This window comes from Gallus gallus, chromosome 5 (genome assembly GCF_016699485.2).
Source record: "Gallus gallus isolate bGalGal1 chromosome 5, bGalGal1.mat.broiler.GRCg7b, whole genome shotgun sequence".
In the NCBI taxonomy this organism is placed as follows: domain Eukaryota; kingdom Metazoa; phylum Chordata; class Aves; order Galliformes; family Phasianidae; genus Gallus; species Gallus gallus.
The window spans coordinates 44,562,946-44,582,579 of NC_052536.1; the positions used below are offsets into that span (position 1 = coordinate 44,562,946).

Consider the following 19,634-nt stretch of genomic DNA (forward strand, 5'->3'; position numbering starts at 1 on the left):
TGCTCACGTCTACAACATTATTAACCAGAACTAAACTTACAGTTTGTAACTTTAAACTTCATGAAAAAAATATTGAAAACCCTCACTCAACTAAACGTACGTACAAAATCTACTCGGAATCGTCAGGACGGGAGTGAGAAGCCGCTTTCGGCTGTGGTGTAGAGCGCCATCTGGGGGCCCTCGGAGTGAGCCTGCAGATGGACTTGGAGCCTCCCGTTTGAATAAGCAGCGAAGGACGCGCCTGAGAACTTTCCTAACTGTTGTGGGTTCTGAAGTGTCTGTTGTTGTTGTTGTTGTTGTTGTTGAGTGACAACTGCAACACCTTGCATTTAGTCGCCAGCTATTCTGAATAGAATCCAGAACGCTAGTTGCCAGCATTTTTTTTTCTCACGTAAACACCAAGAATAGCATGAGAAACCATCATAAACTTGATTTTGCAGTAGCTTTGCGTGCAGCCTCACAAGCACTTCCTCAGCCCCAGCCCTGGCACAGGAAATATGTACTAAACGGTTACTGAATTCAAAGCTGGAACGTCCCACACAAACCTTCCAAACGCTACTGTGATGTACATCAGTGAACCACGCAGACCTGCCTCAACAGTTTTGGGGGGGCTGGTTTAGATGATTTTCTGTCTTCGCTGAAGATATTTTCCCTGTGGCATTTTTCGTAATGATTTAATTCAACAGCAACCCACAAGGAGTGGGTTTTGCGTATAGGCGTACTGTCGTATAATCACATCAGTGTATGTCACTGGAGGGACTGTTCCACACCACAGTCATCTCCATCGGTACTTTCTTTGGCGTACCGCACCTGACTAACGCGACCAAGTGACAGAGGTGAAGCTCCGGGCCGGGGCGGTAACTGAGGGGCGACAGAGGAAGGCACGAGACCACACCGCCATTTTGGGCAGGTCAACAGAGCCACAGAGGGGCGCGGGCTCGCGCCAAGATGGCCGCCAGCCAACAGCCGCCCGGCGGGCAAGCCCCGTCACGTCCCGGATGTAGTCTGGCGATAACCGGAAGCGGTTTCCACATGCCGGAAGTGGCGCCGTTCCGGTGTGGCGATGGCAGCGGGCTGGCAGCGGCGGCGCGGATTGGCGAGTCCTTCCGCCTCCCGGCGCGGCGGCGCGGGCTGAGGGGAGCGGGCCGCCTACCGCCGTTCTCCCGCTCCCTTCTTCTCCGCTGGAGGAAGGTAGGGGGTTGCTTTGGCTCCGGGACCGCGGGACTCGGCGGGGAAGAACTGCGAGCGGCGTGGTGAGGGGGCCGTCTCCCCGCCGCTAAGCCTGAAGGTTGGGGCTGTGCCGGGCCTGCCGCGTCCCCCTCGGGGGGAGGCCTTCTGGTCTGCGTCCGTGCAGCGCGGGCCGAACGCTCGCGGTCACGCGGGAGGGACGAGAGCTGCAGTCACGGGAGTGGGGCTGCACCGCGGGGGGGGTCTCGTAGCTCCGCGGATGGGGGCACGGGGCCGACAGCCGCCGGGACGGCTGCAGAGGCCGCGAGCGGCAGTAGCTTCTCGGGAGGGAAAATGAGGAAGGAACCGAGCGTGGTCTGTGCTTCTTTCAGCCTGACCCAGCGGAGTGCGCCTCCAGCTATTGCTGTGTAGCAAGAGCAGAGGGAATCGGCTCCTCTTGAGTTTCTTACTATTACTACCATTGTAATGGTGTTTGTGCCTTTACTGTGTGCTTTCCTTTTGAAGACTTCCTTTCTCAGTACCGTTAGCACTCTCTAATATACCCCGCTATGTTAAAAATGGATTCTGGCTTGGCTATGGGGTAAACGTGGACTCTGGCACTTAACGTTTTGCTAATAGATTCTTACCCAAACAGCTTGTTCAATATTTCCATGTTGCCTTCGTAAAAGCATTAACTCGGTGTATTTAAAGGCAACATATTGCTAAGATGTATAGAAATTATAATTTAAACAACAAATGCCACAGACATAACTCATGGCTTTCTCTGGTGTTTCACTGCTGTTTGGCTGTGTTTGTCTCCTTATATGTAGTGGTGTCAGGGACAGAAGGACTTCTCCAGTGCTGCCCTGGTCAGGTTCTGTCAGGTCAGGATTGAGGATATCCCTTGGAAGTGGAAAACCATAAAGTCTTCTGTAATCGGTGTCCAGATGCAGCGGTTTGGTCTTGGGAAGGGGAATCTAAAAAGGTGCAATGATTTTGCTGGCAGTGATGTTAAACTCTTGTGGACTTGTGTTACAAGTGTGGCATGCAGGCTCACGTTCATCAGTGGTTGAAATGCACAGCTCACAGTGGTGCCGTGTTCATAGAATCAAGGAATGGCAGGGCTACCAACATCCTTACTCATTCCTAGACCAGGCTGCCCAGAGCCCCATCCAACCTGGCCTTTAAAACCTCCAGGGGTGGAGCATCCATTGCATCTCTGAGCAAAAATATATTGAGAAATAGTGTTTAGTAGCTGAGAATGTGCTCTATCAAATAATGTTATTGTGCTCTTTGTACCTGTTGTAGTTTCCATGGAAATAGATACAAGGCATTACTTCTGAAGCAACCTATGTATGTTTTGCTTAAACAGTACTGCAAAATATTATTCTACTTCTCTTCTAGAAATCTTAGGAAAGATAGGACCCTGACAGTATGAAAACTGCCCAAGGGCTGTTTTGAGGGAGGTGATGATGATTTGATGTTATAGAGATCCTTTGCCTGGAGTGCTGGTGGCTGGTTTGAAGAAGGCTTCAAGTGACTTTCACTTGTACAGCCAGCAGATAAAAATCAAGCCCAGTGGTGCGTGTGGAGCTTCAGCTATTTGTGCTTTTTTGGGGGGGAGGGGAAGGAGAAGAAAGAGGCAGCTGACCGGTGTCTCGTTTGCTGTGCACTGAGTCAGTTACTAATGTGTGTATTCTTTCCTCCAGAAGATTGACTGTAACTGCTCACATAGTAGAATAGAAATACTGCTAGGTATGGCATCCTGTCGTACATATCCTCGTGTATGCTTAGAATGCATCTTCCCATGTATAAACTGAAAATGTTTTTTTAGTGTGATTCCTAGATAGACACTTAGCTAAAGCTTAATAAAACTGGATGTTGGTGCTCTGCAGACAGGCAGTGTTGCTCATGTCATTAGCTGGCTGCACTTGCATTTGCCTTAGAATTTTCAAAAGTTCTTCGATGTCTCTGAACTCATGGAAAGTGTTGTATTGTCTCACCGTGTGGCTAGAGGCACCCCGAGCAGATGGGGTAAGTGACTTCCCCTATTCACATCATCAGTTTTGTTAACCCGTTGCTTGACTTTAGCCTCTTAGAACTTGCAGGCCCTAAATCAGTCCAAACTTCTGATGGGAGTTACCGTTAGGCTGACGTAGGAATACAACTTTCCTGTGCTGTAGAGAAAGCTTGGCTCATAGAAATAGATGTGTGCATTGCTTTTACTTGTGTGTCATGACAAGTTACGAAACATTAATTTATGAAAACCAAGCATTGTCTGTGTCCCCTTTCTCCAAACTGTACTGAATTTATACTTCTCGTTTTGTTACAGGTGCAGAGCATGGAGAATGATGAACTTCCGCCAGAGGATGGGCTGGATTGGTGTGGGGTTGTACTTGCTAGCAAGTGCTGCAGCTTTTTATTATGTCTTTGAAATCAATGAGACTTACAATAAACTAGCACTGGAGCACATTCAGCAGCACCCCCAGGAACCACAGGAAGGAACCACATGGACGCACTCCTTAAAAGTACGACTGCTATCCTTGCCTTTTTGGCTGTGGACTATAATCTTTTTAATACCGTATTTACAGATGTTCTTGTTCCTCTATTCCTGTACAAGAGCTGACCCCAAAACCGTTGGCTATTGCATCATTCCTATCTGCTTGGCTGTTATTTGCAATCGTCATCAAACATTTGTGAAGGCCTCTAATCAGATCAGTAGATTACAACTGATTGACACTTAACTTGATTTCTAGTTTCCGTAGCTGTTCTGAAGCGATTGCGTATGCCTGATCTAATCACGAGACTGAAGTTCTGAGCGAAGGCTGGAAAGAGCCTTTTCTTTCAAACTGTTAAGCAATGAACAGTGACTGTTTTCTATTAAAAACAAACAAACAAAAAAGTAATTCCAAAAGTTTTTAAAGTCTTGGTCTATCACAGTGATTTGAGTGGGGGAGATCTATGTGACACATGATGGAAGCATTCCTCATTTTGCCTTAATGATGCAAAACTGCTACACTCCATCTGAAACATTCTTTGGGGAAATAAGTTTCTGCTCTGTGACTTTACTCCTCTGTGCAAAAAAAAAAAAAAAAAAAAAGCTCCATCCTTTGTTTTTCCTGGAGTAAAATCAGTGAAAAGATCATTCTTCTGTGCTAAACGTTAAAGACAAAAGATCAGGAGATGATGATAGAAGTTGCACTTAGAACAGTCTTTTGCTTTTGCTTTTTTTTTTTTTTTTAAGAAGTAATTCATATCTACATCAGTGCTGGTTTTTAATGAATTTTTCAAATCAATTTAGGAAATGCAGGAAGGAAAGAATAAAGAATGTGCAAATCGTTGAAGAGAAAAAGATATATTTTTTTCTCCATTGACTAGAATAGCACGTGGTAGCAGGCAGGTAATGAGGAGTGGCACAGACCTGGAGGTGCTTTAATCTTCTTCCCTACAGTGTCAGAAGCAGCTCGTGCTGCCGTTGGGCTATAAGAGGCACAAAACTTTGTGTTTTCTTCTTCCTTTAGAAATCTCCTTTGGTAAAATTACAAACAGTTGGAATTTTCTACTATTCTGATGTCTCTCCAGACATGTAAAAACATATTCTGTGAGTACTGATGTGTTAAGAAGACTTTACATTTGTGAAAGTTAAACTATTGGGGAATGCTCTAAGCCTGTTGTAGGACAAATGCTATCTTTCTTCCAGAATTCTGAGTGAGATGCATTCTTGTTCTTGAAAGAAATATGATTTTCTTCAGTCATACTGAAATTCCATTGACATTTCTTACCATAATATCACCTTGTTTTTCAATGCTATTTTGGTGTAGCATTTATTTCTGACTACTGGACTGTGTGTTTTCAATGATGCCAAATCTCTTCTTTTGTCCTGTTATTTTTTGTTGTTGTTTCTTCGTAGAGTAACTAAATTTTTGAGCCACGATGGAAGTAACCTGATTGTGAAAACGTTGCAAAATACGGACTTCAGTAGGCCCCAAAGTTATGCACTGAACTTCTCAATTATCGTTTTTAATTTGATTGATTGTACGTAATTGTCAGTACGTAATCATCACAAATGCTAATCCAGTTCTGACAACTTTAAGGGAATCTTGGACATTATCATCTGTTTCCTGCTTTGGAAGGAATGCGTTGCTGTGTTCAAGGGTGGTACTTACAGCACCTTACTTTGGTTGCGTTTGGAGATGCTTCTAGACTGTGGTCTCAGATGCCAGCAGGGGTGCTAGGACCTACAAACACGATGTAGCCTTTACAAGAAGGTTTTAAGTTCAAAGTGCAATATGAAAAGGAGGAAGCTGCCATCTTAATATGCTGGAGTGAGAATAAAGTGTAAACTCTGACTGCTCCTATCTTTTGGAGTCAGAGCTTTTAAGTTGTGTTGTTTCTTAACTCTAAAGATCACCATCTTATTTATCTATAAAATAAAAACTTTTCAATGTTTATAAACAGAAGTCTGTTAATGCAGAGATACGTTAATGGTGCTTTATTGTGTACTCTTGTTCTTAAATAGCAGTGCTGGCATTCAGTGGCTGTTGCTCATTGGTGTCCTTTCCATCCCTTAGACTGTGTATTTGGTTGTGTCATCTTTTTGTTCTATGTCCCAATATGTTGGCTGTAGCCTGAATTTCTGGGGCTGGTTGGATGACTCCTATTACTTTGCCATTTCTCTACTTCTGCGTAACACAGAGATGTCTGGCTGGATTTTCTTTTATTTGATGCTGTTTTTTAACTGAGAAGTTGCTATAACGTGTCGAGGTATTTAGAGGAGAATGTAAGAGGAAGCACCAAAAATGGAAAATGAAGTGAGAACCACATGGCCTGGATCTGGAGCACGTGCTGCCTGCAGCAGTCTTACAGCAGACTTACAGATGGCGGTTTGCGTTCACAGAACTTTTTATTAAGGCTGTCTGAAAGCATGAGTTTTACAACTGACTGCAGAAAGATGTGTGAACCAGTTCAAGCCAATGCTACCTCTGTAAGGATATGAGCTTAAGATGGGAAGGAGCAATAAACTATTAACAGTATAACCTATTAACGTAGTGCATAGGGATAGTAGACGACAGGGCTGGGAGAGGGAAGTTAGCTCTACTGGGTGCTTCCAGCATTTCTGGCACCAGTGGAACATCAACAGGTGAAGTGTCTGACCAAGAGAGCAAGCAAAAGCTGTAAGAGTAGTGACTAGATTGCTTTTACTTGTAAAACAGGTAGTAAAATCAAAGCTGATTACAGTGAAGATTTTTAGATAGCATCAAGGCTAATTTGTTCTCAGACACAGAAGATGATGGCTTGCTACCAAATTGACATAGTGTACAGGCTTAGGGGCTAATCAAGCTTAAAGTTATAAAATCCCTTTAAAGAAGTGTTACTTCTGAATTAGAAACTAATTGTAAATGACAATAGCACATCTCTGTTTCTATTGCAGTAGCATTACTAAAAGGTGTGGGACTTGCTTATACCAGAACTTTCTTCGTACCAGCCTCATCTCCAAGTGGACAGAGAAGATTAATTGCTACAGCTTCAGCTGGAGGTGGAAAAGCTCTTTTTAACTCAAAAAGATTTGGCTCAGACTTCTGTCTTGAACAGCTTTCTCATGCAGAAGCTGTGAAAACAGAGGCAGTAACAAAGTCCTGAGGAAAAATAATTAACCATTGCCAGCCTAGCAGTCACTCAGAGCTTTTTTTTTCCTGCTGAGGAAGCGAGTAGCCTTAAGGTTTATTAATATTTATCTCTTTGCCACTCGTTCTGCATTTGTTTCATTGCGGCTGTGGCACAAGATGAAGCTTTTCGCACTGCTTCAGCATTGCTCCTGGGCAGCCTGGCTGGCAGCGGCAGGAGAAGGCAAGGCAGTTAATGGCGCTGCCTTCCCACCATGGGAAAACCTCTGCCATATCCTATGACTGCTGCTGAGCCACTTCACCTCTTCCTGTGGGAGAGCAGGTCCGGGGGGGGCACAGAGTATGGCTGCAGCCCTTCACGTGAGCTGCAGTGAAGTGTGTTTCTTACAAAGAACGTTTCTCCTGGCAGCAAAGCAGAACTGTGAGCTTTTTCTTTGTTCCCTCCCAAAACCATTCGAGCGCCTAATAAATACCACAGTTAGGATCTTAAACTTTTTTTAGAACATGCGACATTTACACTCTGAGGTGCGTTTAGACTCAAAGCTGTCTGAACCAGCGAACGGAGCTTTCCAAAGCTGTCACGGCACACTGTCCCGCAGCACAACCCCTGTGTGGAGGAGACGCACTCTGACAAGAAAACAAACCTCACCGAAGCTTTCCGCGCCTCGTCGCCTTGGGGCAGCTCTCACAAAACTAAGTTCCCAGCTCAGGAGTTACACACAGCCCGTGCCGGCAGCGAGCTCACAGTTCAGTGTTACTGAGGTTCCCGTGAAGTACTTTTTTCTCTCTTCAAAAGGTTTGTGGCTGCAATAAGGGCTACACATGCTTGTTTGAAGGCACGATGTGAGCGCGGCAGGGCTCCCGCTGCGTGGCGGCGCAGCGCGGTGCCGCCGTGCGGCAATGACCCACACCGCTCTCCGCCGTCACCGCTTTATTCCCGCGCCGTGAGCCCCGCACAGCGCTCGGCGCGGCGTAACGCGGAGCCCGCGCGCTGCCCTCACGGCGGCTGCACCCTCGTCCGCTTCGGGGGGGGGAGCTCGGCCCGCGCCGCGTCCACGCCGTTCTCCTCCTCGTCTTCGTCGTCGTCGTCCTCCTCCTCCTCCTGCTCTTCCTCCCTCGGGCCGTCACCTGCGGACGCGACACGCGGCGCTCAGCGGCTCCCAAGGCCGCCAGCCCCGCACCGCGCCGCCGCTCGCCGCCTCCACTCACCGCCGCCCGGCGCTCCGCCCGCCGCGCCGCGCCGCTGCTGTTCCAGCACGAGGGGCGCGAGCAGCTCGGCCACGCGCTCCTGCAGCTCTCCCAGCCCGCGCCGCAGCGCGCTCAGCTCCCCGCCCGCCTCCGTCGCGCACCGCACTCGCACCTCCCGCGCCCGCCCGCCGCCCGCGCGCAGCTCCGCCACCAGCTCCATGGCGTGAAGGAGCGAGGCGCGCTTCGGGCACGCGCCTCGGGCTTGTGACGCGCGCTCCCGCCGCCCGGTTCCGCTTCCGCTGTGGCGCCGCCCGGCGCTCGGGCTGCGCGCTTCCCGCCTCGGCGTGTGACCGCGGCCATGGCGGCGGCGGCGGAGGGAGCCGGGCCGGGGGGCGGCGGCGGCGGCGCGGGGGCGGCGGAGGAGCCCGTGGTGTCCCTGGCGGAGGTGCTGGCGGAGAACGAGGAGCTGGAGAAGGAGGCGCGGGCCGTGCTGGGCGGCAGCGACCACGAGCGGTGCAGCTACTCCCAGGTGCGGGCGGGGCCGGGAGCGGGACCCCCTTCCCTCCTCACACCCCCGTCCCGGTGCCGGCCGCCCATTACCGCGCTGTGTCCCCGCAGGGCGCGGTGAAGCGCCAGGCGCTGTACGCCTGCAGCACCTGCACGCCGCCCGGCGCCGAGCCCGCCGGCATCTGCCTGGCGTGCAGCTACGAGTGCCACGGCTCCCACCGCCTCCTCGAGCTCTACACCAAGAGGTACCGGCCCGGGGCTGCGGGGGTTGTGCTGAGCTTCGGCGGCTTTTTTCCCTTCCGGGACTTGAGGGGGGCCGATAAGCGGCGGGGAGGGTGAGGGGGGCCTCGGGGAGCGACTTTTTGAGCGGTCTGATAGTGAGAGGACAAAGGGGAGTGGCTGTAAACTCAAAGGGGAGATGCGGGTGAGGCGGTAGGCAGGAATTCTTCTCTCAGAGAGCGCTGAGGCGCTGGAACGGCTGCGCAGAGAGCTGCGGGTGCCCCAACGCTGGAGGCGCTCAGGGCCGGGTTGCATGGGGTGCTGGGCTCTGAGCTGGTGGGGGCAGACAGCCCGTGGTGCGGGGTGGGAACTGAGGGGGGGGGGGGGCTGTGATGTTCCTTCCAACCCAAACCGTTCTGTGACTCTGTGCTTTTTTTTTTTTTTTTCAGGAACTTCCGCTGTGACTGTGGAAACAGCAAGTTCAAAAACCTGCAGTGCAAGTTGCTCCCGGTGAGTTTGGAGGTTGGTTTTGCAGGGACAGAGCGGTGGCCCCAGGAGGTCAGTGCCGTCCCTCCAGCTGTGGTGCTGGCACGCGGCAGCACGTTGGGTGAGTGGGAGAGCTGCAGCGCTGCTGGGAGACCATGGGGCCAAACGTTGTGCACAGAGCAGCAGGGACATCTCCCTGCCCTCTGCCCGTGCCTGCAGTCAGCATGAGGCCAGAAATGTGAGCCTGCAGCCGCTAATCTGACCGGGTGTAGGCTGGCTGTGAAGAACTCCTCTGTGCTTCCATAGAGGTGGCTTTAGGTAGTCCAGCAGTTGGTGACCTTTCAGGGAGGCAGCGAGAGAGAGGTGCCTGTGGGGAAGCTTCCAGGGCAATAATGCACAACACAGAAGCAGCAGTGGGTGTGTATGCCCTGTTTGGTCTGGTGGAAACGGGGCAGAGCCATAGCTTGTAAACTGGGAGCTGACAGCAGGTGATTTCTACAGAGACCTGTGACAATCTTAAGGTGTCACTGTTAGTCTTCGAGTGAACGAAGTGGATCATGTGGCTCTTCCTTGCTCACTTGGTGTAAAATCCAAAATCAGTCGTAGCATTTCAGCAACCATCAGCATCCATCTGAGAACGCAGCTGACATCGTGGAGGGAGGGTGTTCACATCGCCTCCTCTTTCCTTCTCAGAATGGTGGCACAAAGCATTGGCAGTAACATCATATGGCCGCGTTAGGCTGCAACTCTGTGCAGTTCTGAGGTCCCCTGTCCGCATATCAGCTGTGTTTTGAGATGGGCTTACCTGGCAGTGAGACCCCCCGGCCTGTCTCTAACTCAGAGCAGCCTCTCGCGTTCCTTGCGTGCCCCATCTTCTGCTCACTGCACGGCACAGGTGTCTCTGGGTGATGTTTAGATGTTCAAGCTGCGTGCAGGGTGATTGATTTTAGGAAGTAAAGCTGAACAGGAAGGGGGATTATTCCAGGCCGTGCAGCTGTTCTGTCTCATTTTTCACTGCATTGTATACTGAAACAATTTTTTCTTTCCTTGTAGGAAAAGGGCAAAGTGAATTCAGGAAATAAGTACAATGACAATTTCTACGGCTTGTACTGTACTTGCAAAAGACCTTACCCTGATCCTGAAGATGAGGTATGAAATACAAAGTCCAGCAGTGAGCTGACATAGCTGCCATTCAAGCAGAATGTGCAGGGGGTGCTCCTGGAGGTGCGCCAGGGGGACGATCCACTTTATGAACCCTTCTGTCCCGTATCAGTTTTGGTTGTGATGTGTGGTATAAAGTGATGCCATTCTCATGGTTTTCTAGTGGTAGAATATGTTTATGCCTTAAAGACAGACAAGGAAGGTGAACCAGCACTGGGATGGAATGCTGTTGCAGCTATCTCTGCTTGCTCCTTATAAAGTTGCACAGCTCCCTTAGAGGTTGTGTTTCTCGTTATCTTGAGAACCACTCGAAGCATGGAACAAACAGACGTGTTAAGGGAGAGCAGAATCTGCTTCCTCCTGCCTGCAGCAGCACTCTGACAGGGCTCTGCCCTGAGGAGTCTGTCCCATAGCGGCAGTATTGGCCTCCCTTGGTGACAGCCAGAGCTCTTCCTCTGTCTGCAGTGTGAAAACAGTACTGGGTTTACATACATACACTTCTGATGGCATGCAGAGAAGTAAGGGAGTAAGGAAGACATATGTCTTTTTAAGTAGGAAAAAAGATAAACTCATCTCTCCGAAGTGCAGAGGTGTCTTTAAAGAAATCATTAATAACCGTTCTGTAACAAATTAGTTTGTATTACGCTGTACTGTGGGTGGTTAAGTCAGGATTGTGTGTTCTTACAAATCGGGTGTCACCTGTCAGCATCTTTTGCTCAGCTGCCTGCTCGTGCCTTTCTGTTCACTGGAAGGAAGATAACCAACACTGCGTTAACTTCTTTCAGCTCTGTTGTGTGAGAATGCCTTGCTCTACTGTGAAAACAAGTTTTGTAATAGTAACTGGCAATTCATAGGCTTGTCAGTATGACAAATTACACACGCTGTTTAACTTCAGGGAAGTGAACTGACTATAACTGCTCATTAATGGCAGCTCACTGTGGGTGGGTGAGGATGGAAACGCGGTTTGTTCTGCATGGGGCTGTAGTGTGAGCTTTGGGGAAGATTCTGAAGGTTGACGTTAATGCTAACAAAGTGACCGTCCATCCAGATCCCAGATGAAATGATCCAGTGCATAGTGTGTGAAGACTGGTTCCACGGAAGGGTAAGGAAACTATAAGTAGCAGAATTGCCATTTGCATAGAAATTAATTAGCGTCAGGTAAGTCCATATGTTAATTTTTACTTGGGAAGTTTTGCTGTAATTCTTAAAAGGTTATTCTGTATGTTCTGGGGTGTTTCTTTTCATTTAATGTAGGGGATTATTAAATCTTGCACTGCTCTTCCCTCCAGTCCAAAAACATTAGCAAGAACACTACTGATTCCAGGGTTCCTTCTGCAGAATAAAACAATGACTTCTCTATCAGTCTCCTTAATTAGAAACTTCTAATCATTAGAATCAGTGATAAGAAGATTCTTGCTGAGACATACCATCGCCTGCCTGAGCAGGTCAATCAGAAGAATGCTTTTAAACCGTAGTTACTTAAAACAGCAAGGCACAAATGGCACTGTTGGTTCCTGATTACAAACTTCAGGAAAGTCTGTGAGAAGCAGCGAAGCACTTGGGTGAGTGTCCCACTTAATGTGTGAGCGTGAGGGCTTCCTTCAGCCTCTCCTCCCTTCAGGGGAATGAGTGAAATTCCATACTGGGTTGTTGGAAAGTAAAACGTTTGAAGTTGCAGGATCAAAGGGGAAAAAAAAAAAAGGATGATTGGCTTCAATGATAGTTCCTGTAGATGTTAAACCATGGCATTCTTTTTTATAGGTGTACCTATTAAGAATATTGTGCTGCGTACTGTGAGCTTTGTAAGAACGCTTTTCAAAAGAAAGCAGGTGGTTCTTTTAATTGCTTAACCATTTCTTAGTGGTTTACGGAGAGGTTTGGGATGTAGTTCTTCTCAATTCCAGTGTGTGAACGACAGGAAAACTTAGAATACGTGCAGGGAAGCAATCATAAAAAGTTATTTAGGCACTTAAAGTGTGTGGTAGGCATCTTATTAAGCTACAGTTAGAACAGTGTTTAGAAAAGCAATGTTTAGAACTGAGATAGAACTGAGATTTCTGGGTAAGCAGGAGGCATACATAAACAGAGGCACATAAGCGTAGATGGAATGGTTTACTTATTTTTTTTTCTCCTGATATTTGATAAGCTCTTTCCAGTCTTTGTTACGCTGTTATTTGTTGCAGAATTACTGGGACAGCGTGATTGTGCTGCAAATGTGTTGGCAGCTGTTGTTCTACTTCATCTAAAGCTAGAGCTCGAGCTTTTAATTTGCAGCAAACGTTCATCTGCTGCATGCTTGTTTCTTTTCAACAGCATCTCGGTGCGGTGCCCCCTGACAGCGGAGACTTCCATGAAATGGTGTGTCAAGCCTGCATGAACCACTGCCAGTTCCTGTGGGCCTATGCTTCACAGTTTGCAGGTGAAGAAAATTAAGAGCATTGAGACGATATTTCATGAATAAGTCTTTCTCTTCTGCTTTGTTGATTGATGACCTTGCACTATTTAAGGGCTTGGAGAAGTGCTACTCATGGGATGGGGACCCACAGCAGTGGGACATGCAGGGCTGGGGTAACCGTTCTGTTAAAAAAAAGCAGTTTTCATTTCTAGATCTTAACTCCAGAGGGCTCACTAGTTTATTTATTCCCTCAAAGATTTGCTAGCATATATATGGATGAATATTAATATTTGTATCAAGGAACTAATCTGAATCCAAGAACTGAAGAGGCACTGTAAGGAAAACAGCTGAGTCTAAGAGGCTCTGAGCAGAAAAAGGGTGACCTGAAAGAAATATGTAAAACGTTGATCTGAACTGTTAGGGCTCTGCTCAGGTTGTGTGTTCCGTCTGGTCACACCAGGCATCTCTCCAGTATGTGCTCACTGCAGGATCAGAAGGGGAGATGAGTTGATTCCAATGGATAAAGCTGGCTTCGTGTAGCCTTGTTTCCTCAGTGTTGCTTATAGCAACTGGATCTCATGTGCCAGGAATTTCAGTGGAAATTTTAAGGACTCCAAGCAGGCTGAGTTTGTATTTGTTTGAATGGGAACATGGTGCAGAATGTTGGTTTATTTTTCTGGAGGTTTTGTTTGTTGGTTGGTTTTTCTTCCTGTAATGAGCAGTGTCACTGAGAACACAAACTGACATCAAAACGTAAACTTGTTTTATGTAAGGAAGTGGTTATGGTGGTTGATTTGTCAAGGAGTTCTGTTTATTTCAGACAGAACCATAGAATCCTTAGAGTTGGAAGGGACTTTTAAAGGCCATCCAGCCCAACTCTCCTGCAATGATTGGGACACCACAGCCAGATCAGGTTGCCCAGGGCCTTATCCAGCCTCACCTTGAAAGTCCCCAGGGATGGAGCATCCACCACATCTCTGGGCAACTGTTTCAGTGCCTCACCACTCTCACTGTAAAATGCTTCTTCTGTATATCTAACCTAAACCTTAAACCTTTTTAAGCATTCCTCCTTGTCCTAGCACAACAGACCCTGCTAAAGAAAGAGTCTGTCCCCTTCTTTCTTGTAGCTCCCCTTTAGATACTGAAAGGCCACTATCAGGTCACCTTGCAGCCTTCTTTTCTCCAGGCTGAACAGCCTCAGCTCTCTCAGACTGTCATCATTGGAGAGGTGTTCCATCCCTTGGATCATTTTTGTGGCCCTCCTCTAGATGCACTCTAATAGATCCATGTCTCTCCTGTAATGATGATTGCACATCTGGACACAGTCCTCCAGGTGAGGCCTCACCAGTGCAGAGTAGAGGGGCAGGATCACCTCCCTCGACCTGCTGGCCACTTTTTTTGATGCAGCCTGGGATATGGTTGGCTTTCTGGGCTGCAAGGGCACAGTGCTGGCTCATGCCAAGCTTGCCATCCACCAGCACCCCCATGTCTTTTTCAGCAGGGCTATGCTCAACTCAATCCTTTCATCCTCCAGCTCGTATTGATAGCGGAGGTTGCCTCCACTCGGAGTCACTCCAAACTACTGGGACATAAGAACACTTGCACACCCCTAGTACCACTAAGTGTGACAACTGCTAATCTTGGTAGAATTTTCTTCATATTTCTTAAGTTTTTTGACCAAAAGGAGTATCGTCAGCAAAAGGTTTTAAGAGAGAAATCTGATATTAACATAACTATAAATTCTGCTTAGGAAGCACACGCACAGCAGAGGGTCTGGACACCTCAGAAAGTGTTGTGCTTCTAAGTTAATAACAGACATCTCATAAAACAATATATGAAGCTGAAAGATGTCTGTAAATGCTTTAGAAAGGTATGGTTTTCTTTTTGTTTTTTTAAATTCTGTCTGGAAGAACTGAGAGACTCCAACACAAAGTCAGCAAAAAGTATGTGATAGCTACTGAACCTGTGATAATGTTCAAGGAGTGCTAAGAAGGACAAGCATTTCAGTACAGATCTATCTGAAATACCATGCCAGAAAGTCACTATTATTTTCACTTCTGTGCCTGTTTATCTTCTAGTTCCTCCTTTGACCAAAGCGAACTCTCTTGAAGATGAAGGGATTGTCCTGAACGTTGAGGAAACTGAAGAGCAGAAGAAAGAAGTAAAAAAAGAAAGCAGACCAGAACACCAAGAAATAAAGGAGGAAAACCAAACGGAGCAGATTAACGAACCATCCACTAGCTCTGGGTCTGCTTGTCCAGAGGTAAATTGTGCTGCCTTTTCTGTCCTGCACATCTTCATACTTATGGTACGTGAAGCAAAACTCACCTCTTCCCCGAGAGGATCAGTGAGTAGGTGAATGTTTGCTATCTAATTGCTATGTCCCTCTTCAGCTGCTGACACTACAACCATGGTCTCAGTAGGTCACAGCCCAGGCTACAGAACTTGCCTGTGAAAGTAGGCGAGATAAGGGTGCAAGATTTCTTTGTATGTAGGGTAGATGCATCCCATCTGCTCTGCCTTTTTGCCTTTACTATGAGGCAACTTCTGAGTTTGCTACAGTACAGTGGTGTTATGCATTGTAATTGTATTTCCATAACAATTCAGCTAAGATTTCTTTAACATGTATGGCTAGTGCTTTAAGTTTCTAAAGAACAGCTGTATGTCCAGGGGAAACTTCTAACCTACATCAGAACCCTTGTGTGAACAAAGTTGTGTCAGAGGCAAAAGAAAAGTCTCATATAAGGAAAATGGTGTGCTGGAAAGAACAGCGTGTGTTTGAAATGGCAGAGCACTGAGTAATCTTTTTCAATTCAGGTAGGTGTTAAGAGTGAAGAATCAGGCTGCAAGCTGAAAGAACTCCAAAGCAAGCAGGTTTTAAAAAAAGATACTGCCACCTTTTGGCCATCCAACTGGAGAAGCAAATTATGCACCTGTGAAGACTGTTTGGTATGTATTCTGCTCTCACGTAATCACTGAAGTTGGGAGAGGCAGGAAGGAGCTCCTACAGAAGCTTTGAAGAGAAGCTTGCAGATAGAAGACTGAGAATGTCCTTATGCTACATTATAAGCACATAAAATCCCTCCCCGTGACATAAACACACCAGACCCTGTGGAACTAACACAGTATGGATGAGCTCCTAAACATCTGTATTTCCTTTGCAACTCTAAGCCTTGTTTTGGAAGTCATCATGGGGAAATGGCCAAAATGCATGATACAGAACTTAATTTTTATTCTTACCGGTGTGATTTGTGATACTGAATGCAGAAAAGGGTAGGAGAGAGCATCTGTGTCTGAGAAGTTTTGTAATGCAAAAGTAAATTTTACATTATTCTCCAGAAAATGTATGCAGAGCTCGAAGTCCAGTTCCTGACAGATGAATGTGACACTGTCTTGGCTTATGAAAACAAAGGCACCAGCGATCAAGAAACAGACAGAAGAGACCCTTTAATGGACACCCTTAACAGCATGAACAGAGTCCAGCAAGTAGAACTCATCTGTGGTAAATATAAAAGTATTCATTTTTACCATCTGCTTTAGTGTTTTAGGTGATCAGTATCAGATCTTGCAGTTTACTTTGAAATTAGTCTGAAATGAACATGTAGAAGACTAGGATGGATGGCAAACCTCAGTCAGTGTAACTATAGAAAAGTCTGTCCTCCCTGGGTGGTTGTTATAACTTACACTAAGGAACCAGATGGCATGGAAACTTCACTGTTTCACATGTTAGGTAGGGTAGTGATGGTGGTGTCTTCTGACGTGAACATTTAAACATTGGTTTACAATTCTGGCTTCTGTTGTTTTGGCCACATCTCGGTGTCTGGGGCAGCGCCCCTCACTGTGAAGCTGTGGTGAAGGCTGGTTCTTGGGATCTGTTCTACACAGCATAGTGAATTCCAGCCCATTTCTCTGAAGGCCACCTGTTCAAGATCCTCAGAGGCCAGGCAGATCAATATTCAGGCATCTCTTGTTTAGCCAAACTTGTTTCATTCTTGGATTTTTTGCTGTAATTTATAACCCAGTTCAAGTCTAGATTTCTCAAGTAAACCTAATGACAGAGGAGGTGCGACAGGCTGTCATATTGAACCAGTCGTGAACTAAGTCTGTGCATCTTGTTTTGTTCTCTTCACTTCTCCATCCAGAATACAACGACCTGAAGACAGAACTGACTGACTATCTCAGGAGATTTGCAGATGAGGGAACGGTAAGCTGCAGCTTGCAGAATTTGAAGAACTCTGTGCCAGAAATGGTGTTTTAGAACATTGTTGAAGGATTTTAGATACTGCTGTGCTGCACCGTGGTGGTTTTCCTCTGTTTCATGGAGTTGCTGCTTACTGCAGTAGAAACTGGACGTTCCTGATTCAATTGGAACTTAACAGTCTCATTTCTTTAACGTTGCTGACAATAATAGGAATCTTACAATAACCTCGCAGGTTGCTCTCCTTGAGGAAGTTGTATGCCATTATTAACAAAAGCATTTTAAAACTCCATATGAAGCCACATATTTGTTAAACTACCACTTAGTTACGGTGTGTCTGAAGTGAGCTTGTCAAGTTCTGCTTTGTGGTAATTATTTTCATCATAAAAGCAAGTAGCCAAACAATTGAAAATATAAAAAGCTTTGCTCCCTATGCCTGTTTTACGCTGGGGAAACTCATTTCCCTCTTCGTATTCTCTTAAAGTGGAATTTGGGCGTTAATCATTTCCTTTGGGTAAGACAAGAAAGCTGTTTCACTGCAGTTGTATCAGAGATTTCAAAGTATTTCTAAATGCTTTGTGCATTACCTACGGAATGCATGTAAGAAAAAAGGACTGTTTAATTGAAATGTTGTACCACAACTTGGGTTTCCCGTTGTCTCCCCAAGGTTGTTAAAAGAGAAGACATTCAGCACTTCTTTGAAGAATTTCAGTCACGGAAAAGACGACGGACTAATAGGATGCAGTACTACTGTAGTTAGAAGGTTTGAGGCTGAAAGGACAACTGGAAAACAGTGTGACAGAAGAGAGACATTTTTAGTACTTGGCTTCTCATCAAAATCCAACTATTCAAGAAACTGCCTCCACCTTCATTTTGTCTCATTTCCTTTCCTTGTAGCGCGTAATGTGTTTTTAACAGGTACATTGCATTTGTATGGATTTCATCATTGATGTTCTTTGAAAGCTGGCCTCATCTCAAGGAGGAGGATTGCTTGTTGAAAGAACATTGTGCCACTGTTTATTCCTCTTCTTTGACGTATTTTACTTTTAGCGCCTATAGCTCTACAGCATCCTAGAACACGGGCACTGTACACAGTCTGTGTTTTTTCAAGACTGATGTGCATTGCTTTCCTGCTCCAAAAGGCTCTGTATCATCTCTTCTGGTTGTGGTGATTCTAGCAGATGCTCCTTGTGCAAAATAAGCTTCTGTTTACTACCCACAGGGAGGCACGTCTCCTTATAAAGTAAAGCAGGCCCGAGTTACCACGTCTGCTGGTTTTGATCATGGTTGGTGTAACTGCATTCTGGAACCGGTTCAGATCATGTGAACTAAGTAGCACTGTACTTCTGCATGTTAAATGCTGTGGAGGTACTCCCTAAGCAGGTGAAAAGTGAGGAATCATGGGTCAGTTTTGATGCAGCAGAATGTTGTATCCATTTTTATAAACTCAGAATCTCGTTTCTAATACTGTACAGTGATGTTTTACAACGTGTCACAGCTTTTATCTGCTCACTAGAACATAAACTATTGAGGAAGAGGTACTAGATGACAAAATAAGCAGTAGGGGGGTGTTGTCAGAGCGCTTCTAACAGGCTTTGATTTTAAAAGCTCTGCTACATTAGGATTGTTCCTGGAGACACTGCGGCATCCTGCTGTTTTGTACGGTCCAAGGGGGATGATCTTTTTGTAATCACTGTGATAAATCAAGGAACAGGAGATGTTTCACCGACTTTTTAAGAATTTAGGTAACTGCAACTAAGTTGAGCTTTTTCATAAGTTAACTTATTTTGAGACTAACGTAGGGCTTTTTTGTTTTCTGTACTCACAAAACCAAAATCCTGCTTTAGGAAAGCTCTCATTTCTAACTCCCGCTTTCTGTAATTGGAAGACTTGTTTGGGGTACTATTCTGCTTCCTCACTAATGAGACTTTTTAGAAGAATATCAGACATTTATCATGTGCCCTATTGTTTTTGACCCTTTCATTTACATAAGCTAGTTCTAACAAAGGCTCAGTTAATGAGTACTTTTTCATGCAAAATGATAGTTGCTTTTAAATTTAACTCTGAGTATCGTATGTGCTTTTTTGTAGCAACTGTTACAGGACTTGTAACTGCATATCTAATTAAAATATGTAAAAATTAAGTAACTGTTCTGTCTGCACGGTCTTGTTTTTTGAAATGCAGCTATAATGTTCCACATTCATCCATAACCCAGCCAAACACCACCAGAGTGCTTGTTGTGTCAACCATATGGCCGAGACCCCTGTGGGACGCTGAGTCAGCTTGGGCTGAGCCAAACCTGATGTTCTTAGAGCTCTGCTTCCAGTTCTGACCCAGTTCTCTGTGTGGGGGCACACATTTTTAAGCAGGAGAAAGCAGTGAGACTGTCCTCTGCTTCTTTACATGTAATACATTAAATAGAGGGCAGGAGGAGGACAGAGGGAAGTGCTGTCCTCAGTTTCACCTCCAAGTTCAGATCACCCTGAACTGAAACCCTGCATTTTGAAGAATTTGCTCTTCTCATTCTAGCATATATATTTCAAAGCAGAACACAGCAACGGCTCCCACAGCACAGGTAATACTACAGCAAGACCCTGTCCCAGCATTCGCTGTGCTCAAGAAATTAAAGCGAGTTCAGTTATGGGAAAGTTTCTGAACTTGCCAAGTTCCAGAACAATGAGATACTCCA

At 46.2% G+C, this 19,634-nt stretch overlaps 3 protein-coding genes across 5 annotated transcripts; 2 read left to right on the top strand and 1 right to left on the bottom strand.

The window, feature by feature from the left end:
* The first annotated feature begins 1,043 nt into the window (after positions 1-1,043).
* Positions 1,044-6,200, top strand: TMEM251 (transmembrane protein 251). Of its 2 annotated transcripts, none has more exons than NM_001079732.2 (2): positions 1,044-1,191; positions 3,500-6,200. In NM_001079732.2, exon 2 carries the CDS (start codon positions 3,516-3,518, stop codon positions 3,909-3,911), a length of 396 nt encoding a protein of 131 aa, NP_001073200.2. In that variant the 5' UTR covers positions 1,044-1,191; positions 3,500-3,515; the 3' UTR covers positions 3,912-6,200. The 2 variants fall into 2 exon arrangements, with proteins under 2 accessions (NP_001073200.2, XP_046797750.1); XM_046941794.1 differs by having other exon boundaries at positions 1,044-1,288; positions 3,500-5,627.
* Positions 6,201-7,269: 1,069 nt separating this feature from the next.
* Positions 7,270-8,245, bottom strand: LOC101752260. 2 transcript variants are annotated; one of them, XM_046942438.1, is made up of 2 exons: positions 8,152-8,245; positions 7,270-7,919 (listed from the first exon to the last, which is right to left on the bottom strand). In XM_046942438.1, exons 1-2 carry the CDS (start codon positions 8,197-8,199, stop codon positions 7,608-7,610), a joined length of 360 nt encoding a protein of 119 aa, XP_046798394.1. In that variant the 5' UTR covers positions 8,200-8,245; the 3' UTR covers positions 7,270-7,607. The 2 variants fall into 2 exon arrangements, with proteins under 2 accessions (XP_046798394.1, XP_015143244.1); XM_015287758.4 differs by having other exon boundaries at positions 8,001-8,245.
* Positions 8,246-8,271: 26 nt separating this feature from the next.
* Positions 8,272-19,092, top strand: UBR7 (ubiquitin protein ligase E3 component n-recognin 7 (putative)). The gene is made up of 11 exons (NM_001318461.2): positions 8,272-8,508; positions 8,598-8,731; positions 9,155-9,215; positions 10,245-10,340; positions 11,401-11,454; positions 12,666-12,771; positions 14,826-15,010; positions 15,565-15,696; positions 16,087-16,249; positions 16,890-16,951; positions 17,613-19,092. The coding sequence occupies exons 1-11, from the start codon at positions 8,338-8,340 to the stop codon at positions 17,703-17,705; spliced, it is 1,257 nt and encodes a 418-aa protein (NP_001305390.1). The 5' UTR covers positions 8,272-8,337; the 3' UTR covers positions 17,706-19,092.
* Positions 19,093-19,634: the final 542 nt, after the last annotated feature.

Excerpts from the sequence above, each read along its gene's own strand:
- UBR7 (NM_001318461.2), top strand. The coding sequence starts at position 8,338 with ATGGCGGCGGCGGCGGAGGGAGCCGGGCCGGGGGGCGGCGGCGGCGGC. Across the intron at positions 11,455-12,665 it reads AAGACTGGTTCCACGGAAGG|CATCTCGGTGCGGTGCCCCC; the intron begins GTAAGGAAACTA and ends TCTTTTCAACAG. Across the intron at positions 16,952-17,612 it reads GATTTGCAGATGAGGGAACG|GTTGTTAAAAGAGAAGACAT; the intron begins GTAAGCTGCAGC and ends TGTCTCCCCAAG.
- LOC101752260 (XM_046942438.1), bottom strand. The coding sequence starts at position 8,199 with ATGGAGCTGGTGGCGGAGCTGCGCGCGGGCGGCGGGCGGGCGCGGGAG. Across the intron at positions 7,920-8,151 it reads GCGGCGGGCGGGCGCGGGAG|GTGACGGCCCGAGGGAGGAA; the intron begins GTGCGAGTGCGG and ends TCGCGTCCGCAG.
- TMEM251 (NM_001079732.2), top strand. The coding sequence starts at position 3,516 with ATGATGAACTTCCGCCAGAGGATGGGCTGGATTGGTGTGGGGTTGTAC.